This window comes from Ictidomys tridecemlineatus, chromosome 12, assembly GCF_052094955.1.
Source record: "Ictidomys tridecemlineatus isolate mIctTri1 chromosome 12, mIctTri1.hap1, whole genome shotgun sequence".
NCBI lineage: Eukaryota > Metazoa > Chordata > Mammalia > Rodentia > Sciuridae > Ictidomys > Ictidomys tridecemlineatus.
In genome coordinates this window covers 101,471,372-101,491,979 of record NC_135488.1, presented here as the reverse complement: position 1 = coordinate 101,491,979, position 20,608 = coordinate 101,471,372, and the positions used below count along the sequence as shown (strand labels likewise).

At 38.2% G+C, this 20,608-nt stretch overlaps 1 protein-coding gene across 1 annotated transcript in view; it reads right to left on the bottom strand.

The window, feature by feature from the left end:
• The window catches only part of Hadha (hydroxyacyl-CoA dehydrogenase trifunctional multienzyme complex subunit alpha), a 41,798-nt gene that overhangs the window by 13,322 nt on the left and 7,868 nt on the right, over positions 1-20,608 (bottom strand). The window contains exons 4-10 of the mRNA XM_005322566.4: positions 19,897-20,030; positions 18,978-19,116; positions 17,560-17,679; positions 16,135-16,237; positions 4,631-4,753; positions 4,084-4,202; positions 1,682-1,738 (exon numbers count right to left, since the gene is read on the bottom strand). Of these exons, the coding sequence (XP_005322623.1) occupies positions 1,682-1,738; positions 4,084-4,202; positions 4,631-4,753; positions 16,135-16,237; positions 17,560-17,679; positions 18,978-19,116; positions 19,897-20,030 (795 nt within the window). The remainder of the gene's footprint in view (positions 1-1,681; positions 1,739-4,083; positions 4,203-4,630; positions 4,754-16,134; positions 16,238-17,559; positions 17,680-18,977; positions 19,117-19,896; positions 20,031-20,608) is intronic.

Below are 20,608 nucleotides of genomic sequence, written 5' to 3'. Positions count from 1 at the left end.
TAGATGTTGATGAACCTTTATTTTGTTCATTTATTTATATGCGGTGCTGAGAATTTAACCCAGTGCGTCACACATGCTAGGAAAGTGCTCTATCACTGAGCCACAACCCTAGCCCCGATTTTTTAAAAAATCCTCATCTGCAGCATGTTCTGACTAATGCTTTCAAACAAAATGCTATTCCTTCTAGTTACGATTTCATTATGGAGAGCAAGTTCAAACATCTGTAGACCACCAGTATTTTTTCAGCATCAACTTAGCTCTTGGATTCTTTTTTTCTAATATTTATTTTTTAGTTATAGGTGGACACAATATCTTTACTTTATTTTTACATGGTGCTGAGGATCAAACCCAGTGCTTCACACATGTTAGGCAAGCACTCTGCCTCTGAGTCACACCCCCAACCCCTGGCTCTTGGATTCTTTAAAGCAGAGATGTAGTATTTTTCGTCACAAAACTATGTCTCAGAGCAAACAGGCCTTCACAAATGTCTCCAACTGCTTTATTCGAGTTGGGAAGAAGAGGCCCAGACATATGAACTGACTCTGCTGTTTAAAGCCATACTACCTCAAAATGGCAGAAATAGAACTTGACTCCTAAGTCAACTCCTAATTCTCTAGTTCTTTTTCCACAATATTAGGCTGCCCTGTAAGATACCTACCACCACTTTAAAAAGTATATCAATTTAGGGGTTAATAGCATAATATTTAGAGTCAGGGTTTGACACAATTGGGTTTGAGTACTGGCTCTGAAAAATGGCATAGGCTTGTAATCCCAGCCAGGCAGAAGACAGAGACAGGAAGATCTCAAGTTCAAGGCCAAACTCAGCAGTTTAGTGAGACCCTTAGGAACTTATTAGCAAGACCCTGTACCTGTGCTACTGTACCCAGCCTACCTTTGTCTTTCACTGAGTATGAGACATTTCTTTTCATTTTGTAATCACCAAAAAGAAGCTGGGCTTCAGCATTTCATCTCTAGGTCCTAACAGGTACTCTTATCAATGTATTCATTTTGCCACAACAAATCAGCTCAAATTCAGAACAAAACTATTCAAGTGCTGGGCACGGTGGTGCATGCCTGTGATCCTAGCTACCAGAAGGCTGAGGCAGGAGGATCACAAATTGGAGGTCAGCCTGGGCAACTTAGCAAAACCATCTGGAAAAAAAAAAAAAAAAAGGTAGAGTACCCCTGGGTTCAATTCTCACTACCACAAAACAAACAAAACACATTGGGGCTGGGGATGTGGCTCAAGCGGTAGCGCGCTCGCCTGGCATGCGTGCGGCCTGGGTTCGATCCTCAGCACCACATACCAACAAAGATGTTGTGTCCGCCGAGAACTAAAAAAAAAAAAAAAAAAATATTAAAAATTCTCTCTCTCTCTCTCACTCTCTCTTTAAAAAAAAAAAAAAAAACAAAACACAAAAAATTGTCCAAGAGATTCATTCTGAAATGGTTATAACTCTGCTGCTATTCCTTCTGGTTGTGATTTCATTATGGAGAGCAAGTTCAAACATCTGCAGACCACCAGTATTTTCTCAGCATCAACTTGTTCACTGAGAAATGACAACCACTGAAGAAAAAGATATATTAGGCTTTGAATATTTTTTTTCCTACTTTAAACAGAGTATTGGATCTTTGGTTTCCCTGCAATAAGTAATAAAAAATTGGAAGAAATGAACTTTACCTGTGATTCAGCAAGATAACCAGCTTCACTCCCTTGCTCAAGTCCAGTTTTTACAACCTAAAAAACACAGAAAGCACTCGTTCATGGTTGGAATAGACTAGTGAGATGTCCAATAATGCTTAATAAAATTGCCAGTATTGGTAGGCTTTTCCAAGAATAGGTCAAAAATCTAGATTTATGGGAAAGTCAGGACTGAGTGCCTAGCTGCTCTAGACTGGCTGAACTCTCCATCTCTGAGGCTACTGATGAACCTGGCATGAAGCCGAGAAGGAGAGAGAGCTTCCCTTACTTTTACAAATGTAGGCAGACACTCAACTTCTACTCTCAGCCCTTCTCTCTTTATGCTTTCTTCCTCCAATGCATTATCTAGTTTATCACATTCATATGAACTCTATGAAATTCTACTTCACATTGGGGTAAGAGCTCTCCTAAGTACATTGGCAAATACAGAAGATGAAGAAATGACCCTGAACCCAATCACCATCATTTATGGGAGCGACAAAATTAAAACAACAAACTAAATCCATATTCCTAATTCTGACTTCTGTCTAAACCATTCCCATAATTTCCCATAACATCTAAATTTAACACATCAAAATTTAATTTATAATTCCTCTTTGGCAAGTTTCTTATTACTTCTGTAGTTTTTAACTTTTACTGTTACATCTCAGGGTCTTACTCAAACTTAAAGCCTAACCTACCAAGATACTTGGCCAATTCTCTACTACAGTATAGTAGAGAATGCTCTACATTCTCTCTCAACATTGATTTTTACCCACTACTGTGAAAACAGCTTTTTATAATTTATGGAACAAAGGTAAAATTTGTCAATTCATAATTGCCAAAATTCTAAAATCCAGTTTCAAGTTACCTTTCTTCAGATATTTCACTTCTCACCTTTAAAAGCTGGTTTCATTAAATGCTCGTTAAAGAGGCTCTCATTTTCTAGCTCCCAAGATTGTTCAAAACGCCCAATCCACCTGACACAACTTTCCCTTCACCTACCTGCCACTCATTTTTTAGGGCTCAGGTCAGAGCCCTTCCTCATCTCTCTGGTTCACAGTGATTGCTCCTTCCCATGTGTCCTTAGTGTCCTCTTGATACCTACCATTACTCTTGAGCTGCCTTATGTCTCTTCCACAGCTATCTGCCTCCCCACATGTATATGTTTAACCTCCCTCACCCAGATCGTGAGATGAATATAAGTATGGGATCATATTTCACATATTTTATTTTTCTGCAGTGTTGGGGACTGAATCTGGGGCCTTATGCATGCTAGGCAAATATTCTACCAGTGAGCTACGCCCAGCCTGTGCTTCATATTTTATGTAATTTGATGCCTTCTGCTCAAAATATATTTGTTGACTGACCCATTCTCCCATTGTGAAAGTCTTCAATTATATGCTCTCTTAATCCTCTTATTAGACTTTTTAGATAAAAGAGTTCTAAATTTCAAAGTCTACCTTAGACAGGTTTTTTAATCTTGTGACCATTTTAATTATTCTCTTGGATCTTTTTTACATAACATTTTCCTTAATAATTATAGCAATGGGGAACCAGGCACAGTGGTGCATGTATATAATCCCAGCGGTTTAGGAGATTGAGACCAGAGGATTATGAGTTCAAAATGAGCCTCAGCAATTTAGTGAATCCCTAAGCAACTTAGTGAGACCCTGTCAACTTAGCAAGACCCTGTCTCAAAATAAAACATAAAAAGGGCTGGGGATGTGGCTCAATGGTTAAGTACCCCTGGGTTCAATCCTGGTACCAAAAAAAAAAAAAAAAAAAAAAAGTGATGGGAAGTCTCTAAGGAATTTTAGGTACTGATAGTAGTTCTGACTAAGGATAGAATAACCAACACTTTTGTGTCAACTATCTCATAATTCATGTATAATATTTTTTTAAAAATTTTTTTTAGAGAGACAGAGAGAGAGAGAGAGAGAGAGAGAGAGAGAGAGAGAGAGAGAGAATTTTTTTTAATGTTTATTTTTTTAGTTATCAGCGGACACAACATCTTTGTGTGTATGTGGTGGTGAGGATCGAACCCGGGCTGCACGCATGCCAGGCAAGCGCGCTACCACTTGAGCCACATCCCCAGCCCCATGTATAATATTTTACTGGCCTTATTCTACTGACAAGACTTAGGATTCTTTTCTGCTTTCCTGATTTCTTACTCACAGATTTAAACTCATCAACCGAGGAGCATATCTAACACTGTTTTCCCAAAATACTTCATTTTATGACTCCTTCTAGCTTGTCACATTCTTCCCTTACTGTGTAAGTATTTTAACAGCAGACTTAAGAACTTCAGTACTGACATCTGTGGTCTAAAATGGCAATGTATGTTCTCTATAAAGAGAGAAAATATGAGAAAGTTAAGAGTACAGGTGAAGAAGACTCACATCAATTATTTTCAGAGGGGCAGGATAAAGGCCTTTGGTCTGCTTTCGCACTTTTTCTTCCACAGTTTTGTAGATCTGTCGTCTAACAAATGGAATAGTCATGGCGTATGCTGTCAGTTCTGTAAGGTAAAAATGCTTTTAGATACTTTTGCAAAAAGTATAGCTCCCTTATTAGTTTGTCCTGTATACTCCATGAAAATGTAGTAATTCTAGCTACTTTGAAAGAACTATTCTTTAAACACATGATCTAAACATGCCTTAATTAGTTGATAAATGTCAAAGCTTGGCCTTGGGTACAGGCATGTTTATTACACTATTATAGTATCTACTTTTAATATTTAAAATTTTCTTATTTATTTATTTATTTTAAAGGCTTTAGCTGACAATTTTAAATTTGTCTCCAGAGCAGAGCCATGAAATCCTTTAAGGTTGACTTTACGTTTATAGTAAATAATGTACTCGACTTCTTTTTCATTCTGAATCTACAGCAAATAAAATAAATGCCCAGGGAGGAAGTTTTGCCTTTGTTCTTTACAAAGATACTCACTTTCCATCAATCCCTTGTTTCTCTTAGGAGAAATCTTCTTATCAACTAGTCCATTGGCAAAAGTAATTGCAACTTCTTCTAGGTATTCAATTGTCCGTTCCTGTGGAGGTTTTATTCCTGGTCCTGTAAAAATGAACACAACAGGCTGGAGTGCAAGACGATTTAGATGAGTCCCAGCTAGGGAAACACCTAGGCATGCCAAAGCCAAAGGCTCCAGCACAGAATGACATTTTAGACCAGAGACTAGTAGGTGGCAGTCAAGAACTGTGGACTCAAAGAGGGGAAATACACTAAGCAGAGGTGAAGCAATGTGCTCAAGGTAGAAAACAAGGCCTTGAACCTTTCAGTCTGACTTCCACTCCTATAGGATGTAGTATGTCTTGTGTGCTGGCATATTGCTGCAAAACTGGGAAAAAAAATGAATAAATTGCAAAATAATTTATAAAGATACCAGAAAGCTGTGGATTCACAAGGTCTATGTAAACTAAAATTCCAGAAAGGGAAGAGCCTTCCTTAGGTAAAGTGACGATTGTTGGTCATTTTTTTTTTGGAGGGGATATGTGATGCTTTGGGGCATGGGCTGAAGCTGAAGCATGCTACTGCAGGTCAAGTGAAACCATCAGTTTCTGGTGATCATGTACACCATGGAGGAAATCACATGCAAAGTCAGTTCACATCATGAATATTTTTAGAGTTCTAAGCCAGTCAGGAGACTTGAAGGGGCTAGATCAGAAAGGCATAGAGAAATCTCTCACAGTGTCATGATGTTTAGGACACAAAGTACTTCTACAGAGAAGGGGATCTGTAAAAAATATGCAGCTGATTGCTCACTAAAGGTATTTGCCAAATTTGAACCTAATGGAAGCAGGAGACTAGAATGAGGCCCAGTGTAGAATGTATACTTACTACACACTGGATTCCATCCTCGGCAACCCCCCCCCCCCCCCGCCACAGTGAGGCTCCAAAATCCAAAGAAGGGAATTTATGGGGCTGTGAAAACAGACACCTACCAGGATCTCAATCTAAAGGGTTCAAGAACCCCACTGGAGGAGGTGGCTGTGGTCTAAAAAGCAATCTCATACAGTCTGTGGCACTTAGGACACATAATTCTAATAGAGGTAGGCGCTTCAACAAATACACAACTGATCTCTTCCTTACAACATTTGTCTTGTTTTGAACCTGTGTGGGGAAGGAGGAAAATGAACCAAGCCCAAAATTTCTGAATGGTAAAAATTCATTTATCCAAAAAGTCATCATGCAGTCCTAATCCTGCAGGGAGGCCAAGGCAACTGAGATCTGTAAGTATAACACTGGAAAGCAGGCACCACACAAAAGGGATCTTATGCAGGAGCTCCTCAAAACTTTGGCCAAGTACTATTCTGTACATGCATGAGAGGAAAGTATCTGAGGCCAAGAAAAGAACCACCACAGAGGTACAAGAAGAAGCCAGATAGAAACAGACTCAGAAATGAAACAAAAGGTAGAATGAGCAGATACAGTGTTAAAAAGGCTACTGTAAAGTTCATGCCATATTCAAGAAGGTAAAGTAAACCAGGAACAAAATGAGAATAAACTGAAGAGATAAAAGTAAATCAAACGCTACTTCTAAAACGTGGAAAAAAAAAAAACCTAAAATGAGTAATACACAGCACAACAGATAGTATTCTAAAGGAAAAAAAGACCAGAAAACTTGATTACATGCAATAGAAAATAGCCAGAATTAAAGAACAAGAAAGCAAAAAACTTAGAGCTTCATTTTGGGTCTATGTCAAGTGATCTAATGTGAAACTGGAATCTTCAAAATGGGAGACAGAGAAATATTTGAAGAAGCAACAGCCAAAGAAGTTTCCACTAAGGTAGGAGGATCATAAGTTTGATGTTAGCCTTAGCAATTTAAAGAGGTCCTAAGCAACTTGGCAAGAACCTGTCCCAAAAGCAAAAAACAAACACACACACACCCAGAATGCTTTATCCCTTTTAAATCTTTTTTTTTTAAAAAACATAATTGTCTAAAACAGAAATGCCATAATTGAGGAATTTGTAATATACGCAGAAGTAAAATGTATAACAACAAAAAGCACAAAGGGTAGGAAAGAATGAAGGTAAATTCTTTTAAGGTTCTACACCCTAAGTAAAATGACAGATCATCTGAAGACAGACTGAAGAACCAGAACGATGCTGGTGTACAGCAGACAAAGGTATTAAAAGATTTAAGGAAATTGAGATGTTAGAGTAGATTTATGACATAGGATCTGCTCAGCCACCCTTCAAGGGTTAGAGGACACTCCTTTTACACTGCTGCAAGGAGTATGTTTACGAGGGGAGGCCCTGCATCCTTGAACAGCTCTCTGGTTGTTTTTCTTGGTAGGTCAGAAATTACAGGGGGAGCTGCTATTGTCAAATGGAATCCCTAAATACAATGGGGAATATGGGATTCCAGGGTAGCAGGAGCCAAGTAGCAGCACTCAACTGCCAAGCCAAGGTGGGCATGGTTACTGTAAAGGGTAGAAGAGCCAAAGCAGTAATCAGAACATTCTGACTGGCAGAGACCTATGGTGTTGGCTACTTGATCATGGTATTCTTAGAAAAGAAACAGATGGGCAGTGTACTAAATGTTTACTTCTCATCTCTGTCCCTTGTGGATGGTGGAATTTGGGTTTCCTCTGCGTGGAGTGAGCTGGCTGCGACCTATAGCTAAGAAAAGAAGGTGGCAAAAAAACCCCACACTACCCAGGAAATAATTTTAGAAACTGGGGAACAGCTGCCTCTTCAATTTTAGGGGTTGAGCTTCCACACTGGAAAGAGAGAGAGAGTGAGAGCCTGCAAAGTAGGAGGTGGGCTGTCCAGGCCCAGTGGGTTATGCCCAATTCCGGAGCTAGGACAGCAGCCTTCCTAACCCATTGAAGACTGAGGTCACGTGCCTTGCATAGTTCATTAAGTGGGAGGAACCACAAAAATGACTCACAATGTCAAACCAAAATCTCCTTGGTTCAAGGCTGAGTAAAGACACTAAATAGCTTAGGAGTGGCTTCCCACACTTAATTGTTTTGGATAAGCAGAATTATTCTAGGTCTAGTGAATAGAAGTGTAACTTGAATCACCAGAGTCAGGGGGTCCTCAATCAGTTCCCACAGATGAGCCAGTTCATGGACCCACTGAAGGGTTTGTGAAACCTCTTGAATGAAGGGAGGCTATGTCCCCTTGAGAAGATTTTATTTTTTATTTTTTCACTAGTCTTCCCCCAAGTACCTATGGTCATTTGCCTTGGGAAAAGGGAAATAACCAAACTTTGGGGAGATCACTTTATACTGGCTCGGAACTTACACTAATTCCAGCACTGTGGAACCCTATTATTGGTTCTGTGACTTGAGGAATAAGTGATCTTATGAGGGGAAAAACCAAGTGAAAGCCTCTATAACTGTCTCTACCCAGAAAACAGTAAACAAAAGTACTACCACAACCCTGGAGGGACTGCAGAGATTTGTGCCACCCTGAAGGACTTGAATGATGGAGGGTAGTGATTCTCATTGTATCCCCATTCAATTTGCCTATTTTGGCCTGTGCAGAATACAGATGGAACGACAAGGGTTTATTACAGTCTTAATCAGGAGGTAACTGCATTGCAGCTATTGTAGTCCATATGCAGTCCATTTGCTTAGCAAATTAACACAGTCCCTTTGAACCTGGTAATGCAGTTACTGATCTGGCAAATGCCCTTTTCCTTAGTACCTATTGGCACAGAACATGAGTTTAGTTTCAGCTAGCAAGGCCTGCAAAATACTTTCACTATCCTTCCTTAGGAGTAGGTATATCAACTCTCCAGGCACATATCACAATTGAGTCCACAGAGATGCTGATGGCCTGTTACAAGACATTATTCCGGATCATTATACTGATGATATTGTGCTGAATGGATCACATGAACAGGAAGTATCAAAAGAAATCCCACAAATGAGTGAGGAGTGATGTTGCACACCTGTAATCTCAGCAACTCAGGAGGCTGAAGCGGAGGATCGCAAAGTCAAAGCCAGCCTCAGCAACTTAACAAGGCCCTAAGCAACTTAGTGGGAACCTGTGTCAAAGTAAAACATAAAAAAAGGGCAGGGGATGTGGCTCAGTGGTTAAGCCACTCTGGGCTCAATCTCTGGAACCAAAAAAAGGAGGGGGGAGAAATCCCACAAATATTTGGGGCCTTTGGGGTATGTTAAGACATTCCTTTTAAGGTGAAGGATAAGTTGCTGCATCTGGCCCCTCCTACAAAAATAGGTACTACATTTGGTGGGTTTTTATGGATTTCTGAGACAATATATTACTCATTTGGGTATGCTACTCCAGTCCATTTACTTAGTAACTAAAAAAGCAGCTAGTTTGAGTGAAGCTCAAGACAAGAGAAGCTCTTCCGCCATTTGGGCCATCTGACTCAAACCCGATGGTGTGAGAAGTGACAGTGGCAGAAGCGATGCTATTTGGAATCTTTAGTAGGCTCCTGTAAATGATCACAGTGTGAGTCCTTAGGATTTTGGAAAAAGCCCCACCATCCTCTGGGAATAATTACTCTACTCTTGGGAAACAGTTTTGGTTTGCTAGTAAGCCTTAGTAGAGCTTAAGGCTTAACCATGGGCTATCAAGTTACCAGGTAACCTGAGCTGCCTATCATGAAATGGATGTTGTCTGACCCACTAAGCCAAAAAAAGCTGGGTGTGAAGGTAGTCCTCCATTATCTAACGAATATGGTACACAGGAGACTGTGCTTGGACAGACCCTGAAGGCAAAAAGTGCGTGCAGAATGGCCAAAATGACCTCAGTCCTTACTCCTCCTTCCCCTAGTCTGCACCTGTAGCCTTATGGGGAGTTCCTTACGAACAGCTGACTGGGGAAAGGAAAACTCAGTCCTGGTTTGTAGTTTGTTCTGTGTGTTATGCAAGCTGCACTCAGGAGTGGATAGCTGCCACACTACAGTCCCTTTCTGAGACATCTCTGAAAGACAGTAGTGAAGGATAACCTTTCAGTGGGTGGAGCTTTAAACAGTATATCTGATTTGATCATTTTTATGGGAAGGTAAAATGGCCAGAGTCTATACTGGCCGTTAGAGTCTATACTGCATATACTATACATACTTATAGTCTATACTGAGTCATAGGCTGTGTCCAATGGTTTGGCTGGATGGTTGGGAACTTAGAAGAAACCTGGATGGAAAACTAGTTACAATATATTATGGGATGAGTTTTGTCCTCTCAAAATTTGTACACTGAAGCTCTAACTCACGTATTACAAAATGTGACTCCATTTGGACATGAAACCTTTAAAGAGGTGAGTGACTCAAAGTGAGACTATTAGGGTGGACCTGACCCAGTCAGGCTGGTATACTTATAAGAAGAAATGTGAACACACACAAGAGACATGAGGGAAGTGCATAAACAGGAAAGATCACGGGCAGGCACGGTGAGAAGGTATCATCTGCAGGCCAAAGAAAGAAGCCTCGGAAGCAAAAATGCTAACATTTGACCTTAAGCTTCTATTTTCCAGAACCATGAGAAATAAGGTTCTGTTGTTGAAGCCACCCATCTGTGGTGTTTTGTTCTGGCAGCACCAGCCAATAATACACGTGGACACCTGGGGAAGAGTATGTAGATGGACCTCTCTGAACAGGCAAACAATGTGAAAATATTTGTGACCCATATGAATACTTGCAAAAGGGTCACCTCAGCAGAGAATTCAAATTATCAAGTGGATAGGATGACTTGTTCTGTGGACACCAGTCAGCCTTTCCCCAGCAACTACTGTCACTGTCCCTTGAACACAGTGGCTATAGTGGAAGGTAAGGAGGTTATGCATGAGTTTACTAGCAACATGAACCTGCTATAGTGTCTGTCAAGTGCCCAACTGGTCAGCAGGAGAGACGATCGGATGACTCCCCAGAATGACCAGGCAGCTCTCCACTGACAGGTTGATCACACTGTGTTGCTTTTGTCAAGGAAAGGGGAGCACGTCAATTCTTACTGGAACAGAAATTGTGGCTATGAGTTTGCTGCCCTGGTTTGCAATGCATCTGGACTTAGAATACCTTCCCCACCACCATCACCACACAGTACTCCTCCTGTTCAAGAAATTCACTGCATAGTGATGAGATGCAGCAACAGGCCATGACACAAAACACAATGGTTTTTATCATATCGTCCATCATTGTGAAGCAGTTGGCTTACTAGGACAGTGGAATGGACTTTTCAAGACTTAGTTACGAAGCCAGGTTAAGTAGCAATACTTTGCAGGGTTAGGCCAGTGCCCTCCAGGATATATATAAGTCAGCCTCCTATATGGGGCTATTTTTCTAATAGTCAGGATTTTGGGGTCCAGGAATTTGCACAACCATAACCTGTGATTAGACAATGGAAAACTACAACAACTAATTCAAACAGAACTGCATGCGGCCTAGACCTTTAAGAATGAAGGTCATCCTACCTGGCAAAGAACCATGGAGAGCTAAAATGGAGCTAAGGGGAAAGGGAATATGGCATGGGAAGTGGAATTACTGCCCTCCCCACACCCACATGGTGTGCAGCCAGCACATCGCAGTCCCTAAGGGAGGTGCAGTCAGGGACTCAGGGCTCCTAGGCTCATGTATATTTCCATTACTGGCCCAGAAACCTCTACTCCTACATCTCTTTATATGAGGCTTCCTTATTGAGGAAAGAAGGGAGAATCTTAAGACACTTTTCTTCCACACCCAGGTCATCCCCTTTCCCCAGGGTCCATAAAGCTGCAGGAGACTTTTTTTTAGGGCTTCCTTAATAGTGAGATGGCCCTTATGTGTGAATCCATCTGACCCTCCTTCTAAAAAGTGAATGGAACAGAGAGGAGGCTGGTGCTTTCTCTAGTTCTAACCTTCTGCATAAAATATGGAAATAGTGATTAAAGGCTTCAGTTACTTTCATTTTAGCTTATTACTTTAATTTGCTGCTCCGGTACTTGACAGCTCTGTCTTCTTTCTACCTGAGCTGAGCTCTAGATAGAAATGTATCATACACAGGCTAGTTGCATTGTTAGGTGGAAGAATGACTTAATTATTGTCTTTATTTGGGGATAAAGTATGATTTAAGGAGATATGCCTTTGTATCAAATTGATAGGAGGTGGACTATGTTAGTTTTCCAATATATCAATTTGATTAGACCATGATTGTCAGTTCTTTAATAAATGCTAATCTAGGTGTTACTATGAAGATATTTTGTGCATTAAAAATCATAACAAGCTGATCAATCATTAATATCAGAAATTAAAGAGGAGGCAACCTTACAGAGTACAAAGATTAGTGTTGGAAGAGGTGACACATGTCAGTAATCCCAGTTACTTGCAAAGCTGAGGCAGAAGGATTGTAAGCTCAAGACCAGCCTGGGCAACTTAGAAGAGATCCTGTCTCAAAAAAAAAAAAAAAAAAAAAAAAAAAGGATAGGGTTACGGCTCAGGCTCAATAGTAGAACACTTGCCTTAGCATGCATGAGGACCTGAATTCAATACATTAAAAAAAATTTTTTTAATAGTAACAGGAAGTATTATGAATAATTTCATTGAAATAACTTTGGTAAGTTAATAGACTTCTTTGAAAGACATCTACCACAGCTCACTCAAGAAATGGAGACCCTCTCAGTAATGGGGAAAAGAAAGGAAAAAAAAACCACGAACAGTTGTTTATTTTGAGGAGCGGGGGGTGGTAACTGAGGATTGAACCCACAGGGCTTTTACTACTGAGCCACATCCTTAGCCCTTTTAATTTTTTATTTTGAGACAGGGTCTCACTAAGTTGCTGAGGTTGGCCTTGAACTTGTGGTCCTCCTGCCTCAGCCTCATGAGGTGCTGGAATTTTAAGTGTGGCTACTATGCCCAGACTATATTGATTATTCATTAAAAAAAAATTAATCTGCAGGTAAAAGCTTTCCCAGAAAACTTCAAGTCCTTATGATTAACTAGTGGTAATTCTATCAGATATTTAAGAAAGAAATAATTTTAATTCTACATAAAATCTTGTAGAAAATTAGAGGAACATTTCCCAACTCATTATATGATGCCAGTATTACCCTGATACCAACATCAAACAAACAAACAAACAAAAATCACACAAAATAAAATTATCCCTGAGGTTGGCCTTGAACTCATTATCCCTCAGAACCAGATAAAAAAAATCCTTTATGAAACTTTAGCTGATCAGGCCTAGAAGTACTGCATGTTAGTATAGCCCTACCATGAGCAAGGCCCTGGGTTTGATTTCCAGAACCATAAAATAAGCTGATCAAACCAGTAATCTATAAAAAAGATGATGTACCATGTTTAAGTGGAGTTTATTCCACGAATAAAAGGCTGGTTCAATAGTAAAATATCAGTGTAACTGACATTATTAACAGATTTTAAAAAATAGATTATCTCAATAGATGCAGAAAAGGCATTGGACAAAATTCAACACCCATTTTGTACAAACTATAAGTAAAAGGTAACTTCTTCAACATGATAAAGGGCATATACGAAAAACCTATAGCTAACAACATACTTAATTGTGAATACTTTCCCCCTGAGACCAGGAACAAGTTAGTATTTATTTTTACCATTTCTATCCAATACTGTACAAAGGTCTTTGCCACTGGAGTTAAGTCAAGAAAAAGAAATAACTAGCATGTAGATTGGAAAGGAAAAAGTCAAATTACATGTAGACAAGATGATTATCTTTGTAGAAAAAGTCTTTGGAATCCTCAAAACAAGTGAATAGAACAGTTTAGCAAAACCACAGGCTACAAGGTCCAAAATTCAACTGCATTTTTCTTTTTTTCCCCCAGTACTGGTGGTTGAATCTAGTGATACTCTATCACTGAGCTGCATCCCCAGCCCTTTTTATTTTTTAAGACAAAGTCTTACTAAATTCCTCAGGCTGGCCTCAAACTTTTGATCCTCCTGTCTCAGCCTCCTGAGTGGCTGGGATTGTAAGTTTATGCCACCTCACCTGGCTACATTTCTTTATACTAGAAATTAATGAGAAACTCAAGTAAAAATAAAGTATAATGGGCTTGAGGTGTAGCTCAGTGTTAGAGTGAGTACATTCAATCCCCTGCACCAAAACAACAACAAAAACAAAGTTAAGGTTTGGGCTGGGGATGTAGCTCAGTGGTAGAACATGTGGCTTGCATGGGAGAAGTCTTGGGTTTAATCTCCAGCATCAATAATAGCAACAAAACTGTATAAAACGTATAGTGGCCTGAAACTATGAAATACCTACATACAAACTTAACAAAATGTGTGCAGTTCAATGAGAAGTACAAAAACACTTCTGAGAAATTAAAGACTTCAATATGCAAAGATGATTGATAAAACATCTCAATATTTTAAAGACATCAATGCTCCCCAATTTGGCATACTGAACCAATGAATTCTAATCAAAACTGTAGCTGGGCCGGGCACGGTGGCACATGCTTGTAAACCCACTGACTTGGGAGGATGGCAAGTTTGAGATCAGCTTCAGCAACCTATTGAGACTCCTGTGTCAAAATAAAAAAACAAAAGGGGCTAGAACTCTGATTCAGTGGTTAACTGCCCCTAGGTTCAATCCCTAGTACAAAAAAAAAAAAAAAAAAAAGACAATTGTGATATTGGTAGACATACAGATAAGTGGAAACAAGAAATCCGATTACAGATCCAAACATACAGGGTCAACTGATTTTTGACCCACATGTCAAAGTACTTCACTTGGGAAAAAATGGCCTTTTCAACAAATGGTGCCAGGGCATTTGGATACTCATATGCAAAAAAAATAAATAAATAAATTCTGTCCTTAGATAATGAAATGAAGAGCCACACACTGGGAGAAAGTAGTTACAAATCACATATTTGATAAAAGAATTGTATTCTGATATATAAAAAAAAAACTCTGAAAATTCACTAATAAAAACTAAATCAAATGAAATGAACAACAGATTTGAACAGATACTTTCCCAAAAATATATAGAAAGCAAATAAACATGTGAAAGATATTTAGTATATTTGGTGATTATAAAATCCAAAATTACAATGAGGTAATGCTACAATTCTATTAGAATATTTAATATTAAAAAGATTAGCTATGTAAGGTAGCTGGAAATTAGAACTCTTATATACTGTTGGTAGGAATGAAAACTGATATAACCAATTTTGGGAGGATGGCAAGTTTGAGATCAGCCTCAGCAAACAATCTGATAGATTCTTAAAAGCCAAACACATATCCAGCCAATCCACTTTTTTGTATTTATAAACATGAAATATATCCAATGTAAAGACTTGTGGATCAATGTTCATAGCAGCTTTATTCAAAATAACCCCAAACTGAAAAACAACTTAAATGTCCATCATTCAGTGAATGGATAAATCAATTATGGCATATTTATACAACAGAATAATACTAAGCAAGAAAAAGGGAACAAACTACTAATATATAAAATCTGGCTAGATTTCAAAAACATTATTCTAAATGAAAGACAAAAAGCTGCATTCTAGCCAGGCGTGGTGGTGCATGCCTGTAACCCTAGCGGCTCGGGAGGCAGAGGCAGGAGGATTGCAAGTTCAAAGCCAGCCCCAGCAATTTAGCAAGGCCTTAAGCAACTCAGTGAGACCCTGTCTCTAATAAAATACAAAATAGGGCTTGGGATGTGGCTCAGTGGTTGAGTGCCTCTGAGTTCAATCCCTGGTACCCCCACCCCCTAAAAAAGCTGCATACTAGAAATGTCCAATTTTTTTTGTTGTAGTATTTACATAGCTCCATATATTTATCAAAACTCAAATTGCACATAAAATTTGGTAAAATTATTACATATACTGAATTTTAAGAAATACATGATGATGAGGTTGATGTATACATAATTCAGAACACTGGGTTTTTCTTTCTTTCTCTTTCTCTTTCTTTCTTATTTTTTTCGTGGTACTGAGGATCAAACCCAGGAGCACTCTACCTCTGAGCTACTTTTCTATCATTTTTTTTTTTTTTTTTTTGGTAAACTTTGAGCAGGGTCTTACTAAATGGCTGAGGCTAGCCTTGAACTTGTATTCCTCCTGTTGTACCCTCCTGAGTTGCTGAAATTACAGGCATGGACCACTGTGCCAGGCCACTGATTTCTATTTCTAACAGAAATTGTATGGGAGAAAGCAGCACATAGTAGATGACAATTATTGTTAACAATCTCATGTTGGTTGTTTCATACAAGTTTATTGTTAAAACACACTCACAAACACACACAAAAAATGGCGATACAGGTAATTTAAGAATAAAAAATAATGACTTGATTTAAATCTTGTACTCCTGATATCCAAATTATAAAGTAAAATAGAAATCAGGGTAATGTTGAAAATCATTTAGTATTAGTAATTTTAGAAAAAAACTGCATTTCTCAAAATCATGACTCGTTTCCTAAGAGTGTTATCTAACAGACACTGGAGATGTTAACTCAGAAAATAAGTTACTTTATAAGGCCCAATTTTGAGACATACTAACACTTACCCAGGGGTTCCACCAATTGGTCAACCAGTCCCATTTTCTTTGCTCTGTCTGCACGAATATTTCTACCAGTCAGCATCATGTCAAAAGCAGCAGGCACACCCACCTAAGAAGCAGACAAGGATCAGAGTATGGAGGAAAATGAGGGTGACAAATGAGCAAATATCTCAATGCAAAAAGTCAAGCCAGATTTTTATGGTACTTGTCAGTAAGTTAAATTTTATGCACTGATACACATTTAGGTTTGGGATTAGATACCTCTAACAGAAGCACAAATGTCTACCTCTTCTTTTATTCAATAAGTAAAATTTCTGTTTTCCGGAACTGATAAAGTGGAGAATTAATTTCATGTTTCCTAAAAGTATACCCTTAGGTCATTTCAAGTTTCTTTTCAATCATTTATATAATACTTAAAATTTCTATAATGGAACTACAGTGGAGATGCAGAAATCTGATAGTTGTGACAAAGTCTTTAGAAAGAATTTTAGGATTAACAAAAATGTAATTCAACTAGGGCTTCTTATGTAATACTAGAAAAATGACTTCTAGCAACAAATACCAATAAAAATTAAATGTTTACTCATGGTTTTAAAATCTTTTGATATTCCTATAAAGGAATTTGAAAACTAATACCATAAATCTTCCTTTATTTTTTTTTGGTGCCTAGTTCATATCAACTTCTTTGCTGATAGTATTTCTTTTTTTGTACTAGGGATTAAACCCAGGGGTGCTTAACTACTGAGCAACACTCTCGGCCCTTTTGTTTTTTCTTTTGAGACAGTGTTTCACTGAGTTGCTTAGGGCCTTGCTAAGTTGCTGAGGCTGGCTCTGAATTTGTATTTCTCCTGCCTCAGCCTCTAGAGTTGCTGTGATTTTAGGTGTGAGCCATAATGCCTGGATGCAAAAAGTATTTCTGAAAAGCCTTGTTTTCATTGAGGAATCTACAATGTCTAAAGCTATGAAGTTCAATAGGCCCTCCAGTTTGATATTAAGATTGCTCTGCAGCCTCCCGATCTGATTCTCCTTTCCCTTGTCCTTAAGAATTCAAGGGTTGGGGGATAGGAGCACTTGCCTAGCATGTGCATCATATTTATTATGAAACATAACCTATATTTTGAAAAGATAAGAAAGTACCATGAAGAGAAGGAACAAATAATGCTAAAGGCTCTTATTTATTTCTACCCTTCTTTAGGGACCAAAAAAGGACCTTGATTGATAATTTTAAGTAATTACAAAATAAATATCAGAAATAAAAATCTGTCAATGATTCTAAAATAGCCTTATATGGATCTAAATTCTATAATGAATACCTGTATTCATAGTGTTTTGTACAAAAGGAAATAGATCTAAAGGGACACTTAAGTTTTCAGATTCTAAGTTCATGATAGTGGGGCAGGATGGAAGGGAGACAGGGGGTCTTAAACTCACCATTTTGGGCAGCCTTTGGGTGCCTCCTGCTCCGGGTAGAATCCCCAGCAAGACTTCAGGGACACCTAATACTGTTTTTCTATCTTTTGTTGCTATTCTGTATTGGCATGCAATGGCAAGCTTCAAACAAATGAAAAAATGAATTAGACTATTGGAAAATGTTAACTTCATAACATCTTAGGATCTCTGAGGGCTAAAGATTATTATAAAGCAAGAAGGTGCCAACATAATAAACGAAGTTCCTTAGGGTGGTAACTGATGCTTTCTATAATTTACCTTTTCAGCTTTTTCATGCTTTCCCCCAAATTTTTAACCCTTTTGGGTTGTAGGTCTACCCTAAAAACCTTCTCAAAGCTAGAGAATCTTGCAATAGAAAAACACACACATAATTTTATGTGGACCCCAAGTTAAGAAGGCCTGTACTTTAGAGACCTGTCCTTCCATCAAACAGTTCTACTCAGTTTCCTCATAGGTGCTGCTTACTATGTACTATATGTGGAATGCATTTTCAACCATTTTCTGGTTAGCCAAATTCAGCCCATCTTTTAAGCCCAGACCCAAGTTTTCTTTTAATATTTAATTTTTAGTTTTAGGTGGACACAATATCTTTATTTTATTTTTATGTGGTGCTGAGGGTCGAACCCAGTTCCTCATGTATGCCAGGCGAGCGTGCTACCACTTGAGCCACATCCCCAGCCCCAGATCCAAGTTTTCTTAATTAACATATGTGAAAATGTCCAGCAAAGAGCCTCACACGTGATATATATATATACAATAAATGTTAATTTTCTTTTCCCTTCTTTCTTTTCTTACATGCTTTCTACATACACGAATCTCTTCTTTCCCATAAGGACACTTGACCACTGAGCCACATCCCAGTCCTATTTTGTATTTAATTTGACACAAGGTCTCAATGAGTTGCTTAGTGTCTCCCTTTTGCTGAGGCTGGCTTTGAATTTGTGATCCTCCTGCCTTAGCCTCCCCAGCCTCTAGAATTATAGGCATGTGCCAATGCACCTGGCATCTTCTCTCCAATCTTATATTATTTACTATCTTTATTACTCAAAGGAAACTTAAATTTGTTTCTGAACCAGATTTAAAAACATGAATGTGGATCACACTTTTGTATCTTTGCTCTGCAATCTTAAACTTGCTTTTTAGAAATGAAAAGAACCTTGGAAAACACAAATCTCAGTTTATATGTTTACATGTGAAAATACCACAAGTTCATTTACTTGTTTTATGCCAGTTGCTCTGTCACACAGATTAAGAATTAAAACCTATTCAGAAGTTTAATATGGAAAAAAAGATGAATATCCTCTGAAAATGTGTTGCAAGCTAAGTAACAGGCTTAGGTTTATAGCTGGTGACTCTCACCAATGAACTAGGGTGTCTCAATAACTGGAATACATCTGTACCTCAAGTCCTCCTCCCAAACAGGATCCATTGATGGCAGCCACGACAGGTTTTGGGGACCTTTCAAGTTTCTCAAACATTCTCTGTCCTTCCTGTGATATCTGTGTTGCTTCTTGAGGGGTCTTACAAGAGGCTAACATGCTGAAGTAGCCACAAAAGTGAACAGGAAACAATCAATGATGAAACCACATCTACAGTCTTTGTTAAATACATCATCTACTATATACTTATCCCATCCCACCATACATCAATATTTAGTAATGAGTTTTTAAATCCAAACAAAAAAACATGTTACACAATTTATTTTCATTTCTATAACCAATCATCAGATTATAAAGCTTTGTGTATGAGAACATCACTTGGTTAATATTTTCACTATTAAATTAAACAGCAATCAAAACAACAACAAAATAACAACAAAATACAAAAGCTCTTAGGTTGTTTAGAGGCATTTAAAATTTATTTATTAATAGACCCCCCTATGTTTTTTGGTAGCAGGGATAGAACCTGGGGCATTTAACCATGAGTCACATCCCCAGCACTTTTTTTATTTTTTGAGATAGAGTATTCCTAAGTTGCTTAGAGCCTCACTGAGTTACTGAGGCTGGCTTTGAATTTGCAATCCTCCTGCCTCAGCCTCCGGAGATGCTGGGATTTCAGGTGTGCCCTACCATGCCTGGTCTCCCCCAATGATTTTTTTAAAAAATCTGTTACAATAATAATGTTGTAGGAAAAGACTACTTTAGTTTTACATGATTTAGCAATAAGCCCTTCAATTTTTGTCAGTCTTGCTATGCTCACAAAAATAACATAAAGAAATTTTCAGAAAACTTACTTCTACCTTCTTTCAAAAGGAGGAATTATTAGGCCTAATAATAAATGTTCAAGATAAAAGACAACTTAACGTTTCCTAAAACTTACTTGATATCAGCACCTGCAACAAAGCAGCCTGGCTTTGATGAGATGAGGACGGCACTTTTGATTTGATCACTGGCCCAGATTTCATCCATTACTTCCATGAACTCTGTTTGTACTTCTTTATTCAGTGTATTTACCTGCCAAGGGAAATAAACCTAAGGGCTTAAATTTGAAATACCAGATGTCTAATATTACCATCAAACGTTTTTGTTATAAGGAAGAAGGAGAAGCAGAAAACAAACCCAGTAGTTTTCTATTCAGGCACCTTTGGCCAAGTACTAGAACCCCTTCCTTTAAAAACAGGAGGGGAAATCTAAATCATACTCCTAAGAGTTTGAATCACATGTAAACTACAAATAAGTTTACAAAAATTTATTGGCAGGGAAAAATCTGTATAATATTAAGGAAAAAAGGAAATCAAAATCAGACACACAGTGTGATCTTAGCTTTATAAATATTATTTATTAAAAGTGGATTAAATGTAGTTATCTTTGGGTTTGGATTATGAATGATTATTATTTTCTTCTTCATAATTTTTTGTAGTTTTAAAATTTTCTATCACCGGCATGTATTGTGTTCAGAAAAATATTCAATGAGAAAATTCTGAAAAAATACCTTAAACTTGAATCATTGTTTAGTGGGTGCTAAGATTTACTCTAGTGATAGTGTCAAGTGCTTTCATTTAGGCCTCTGGTTATAAGATTTTTAAAGTATG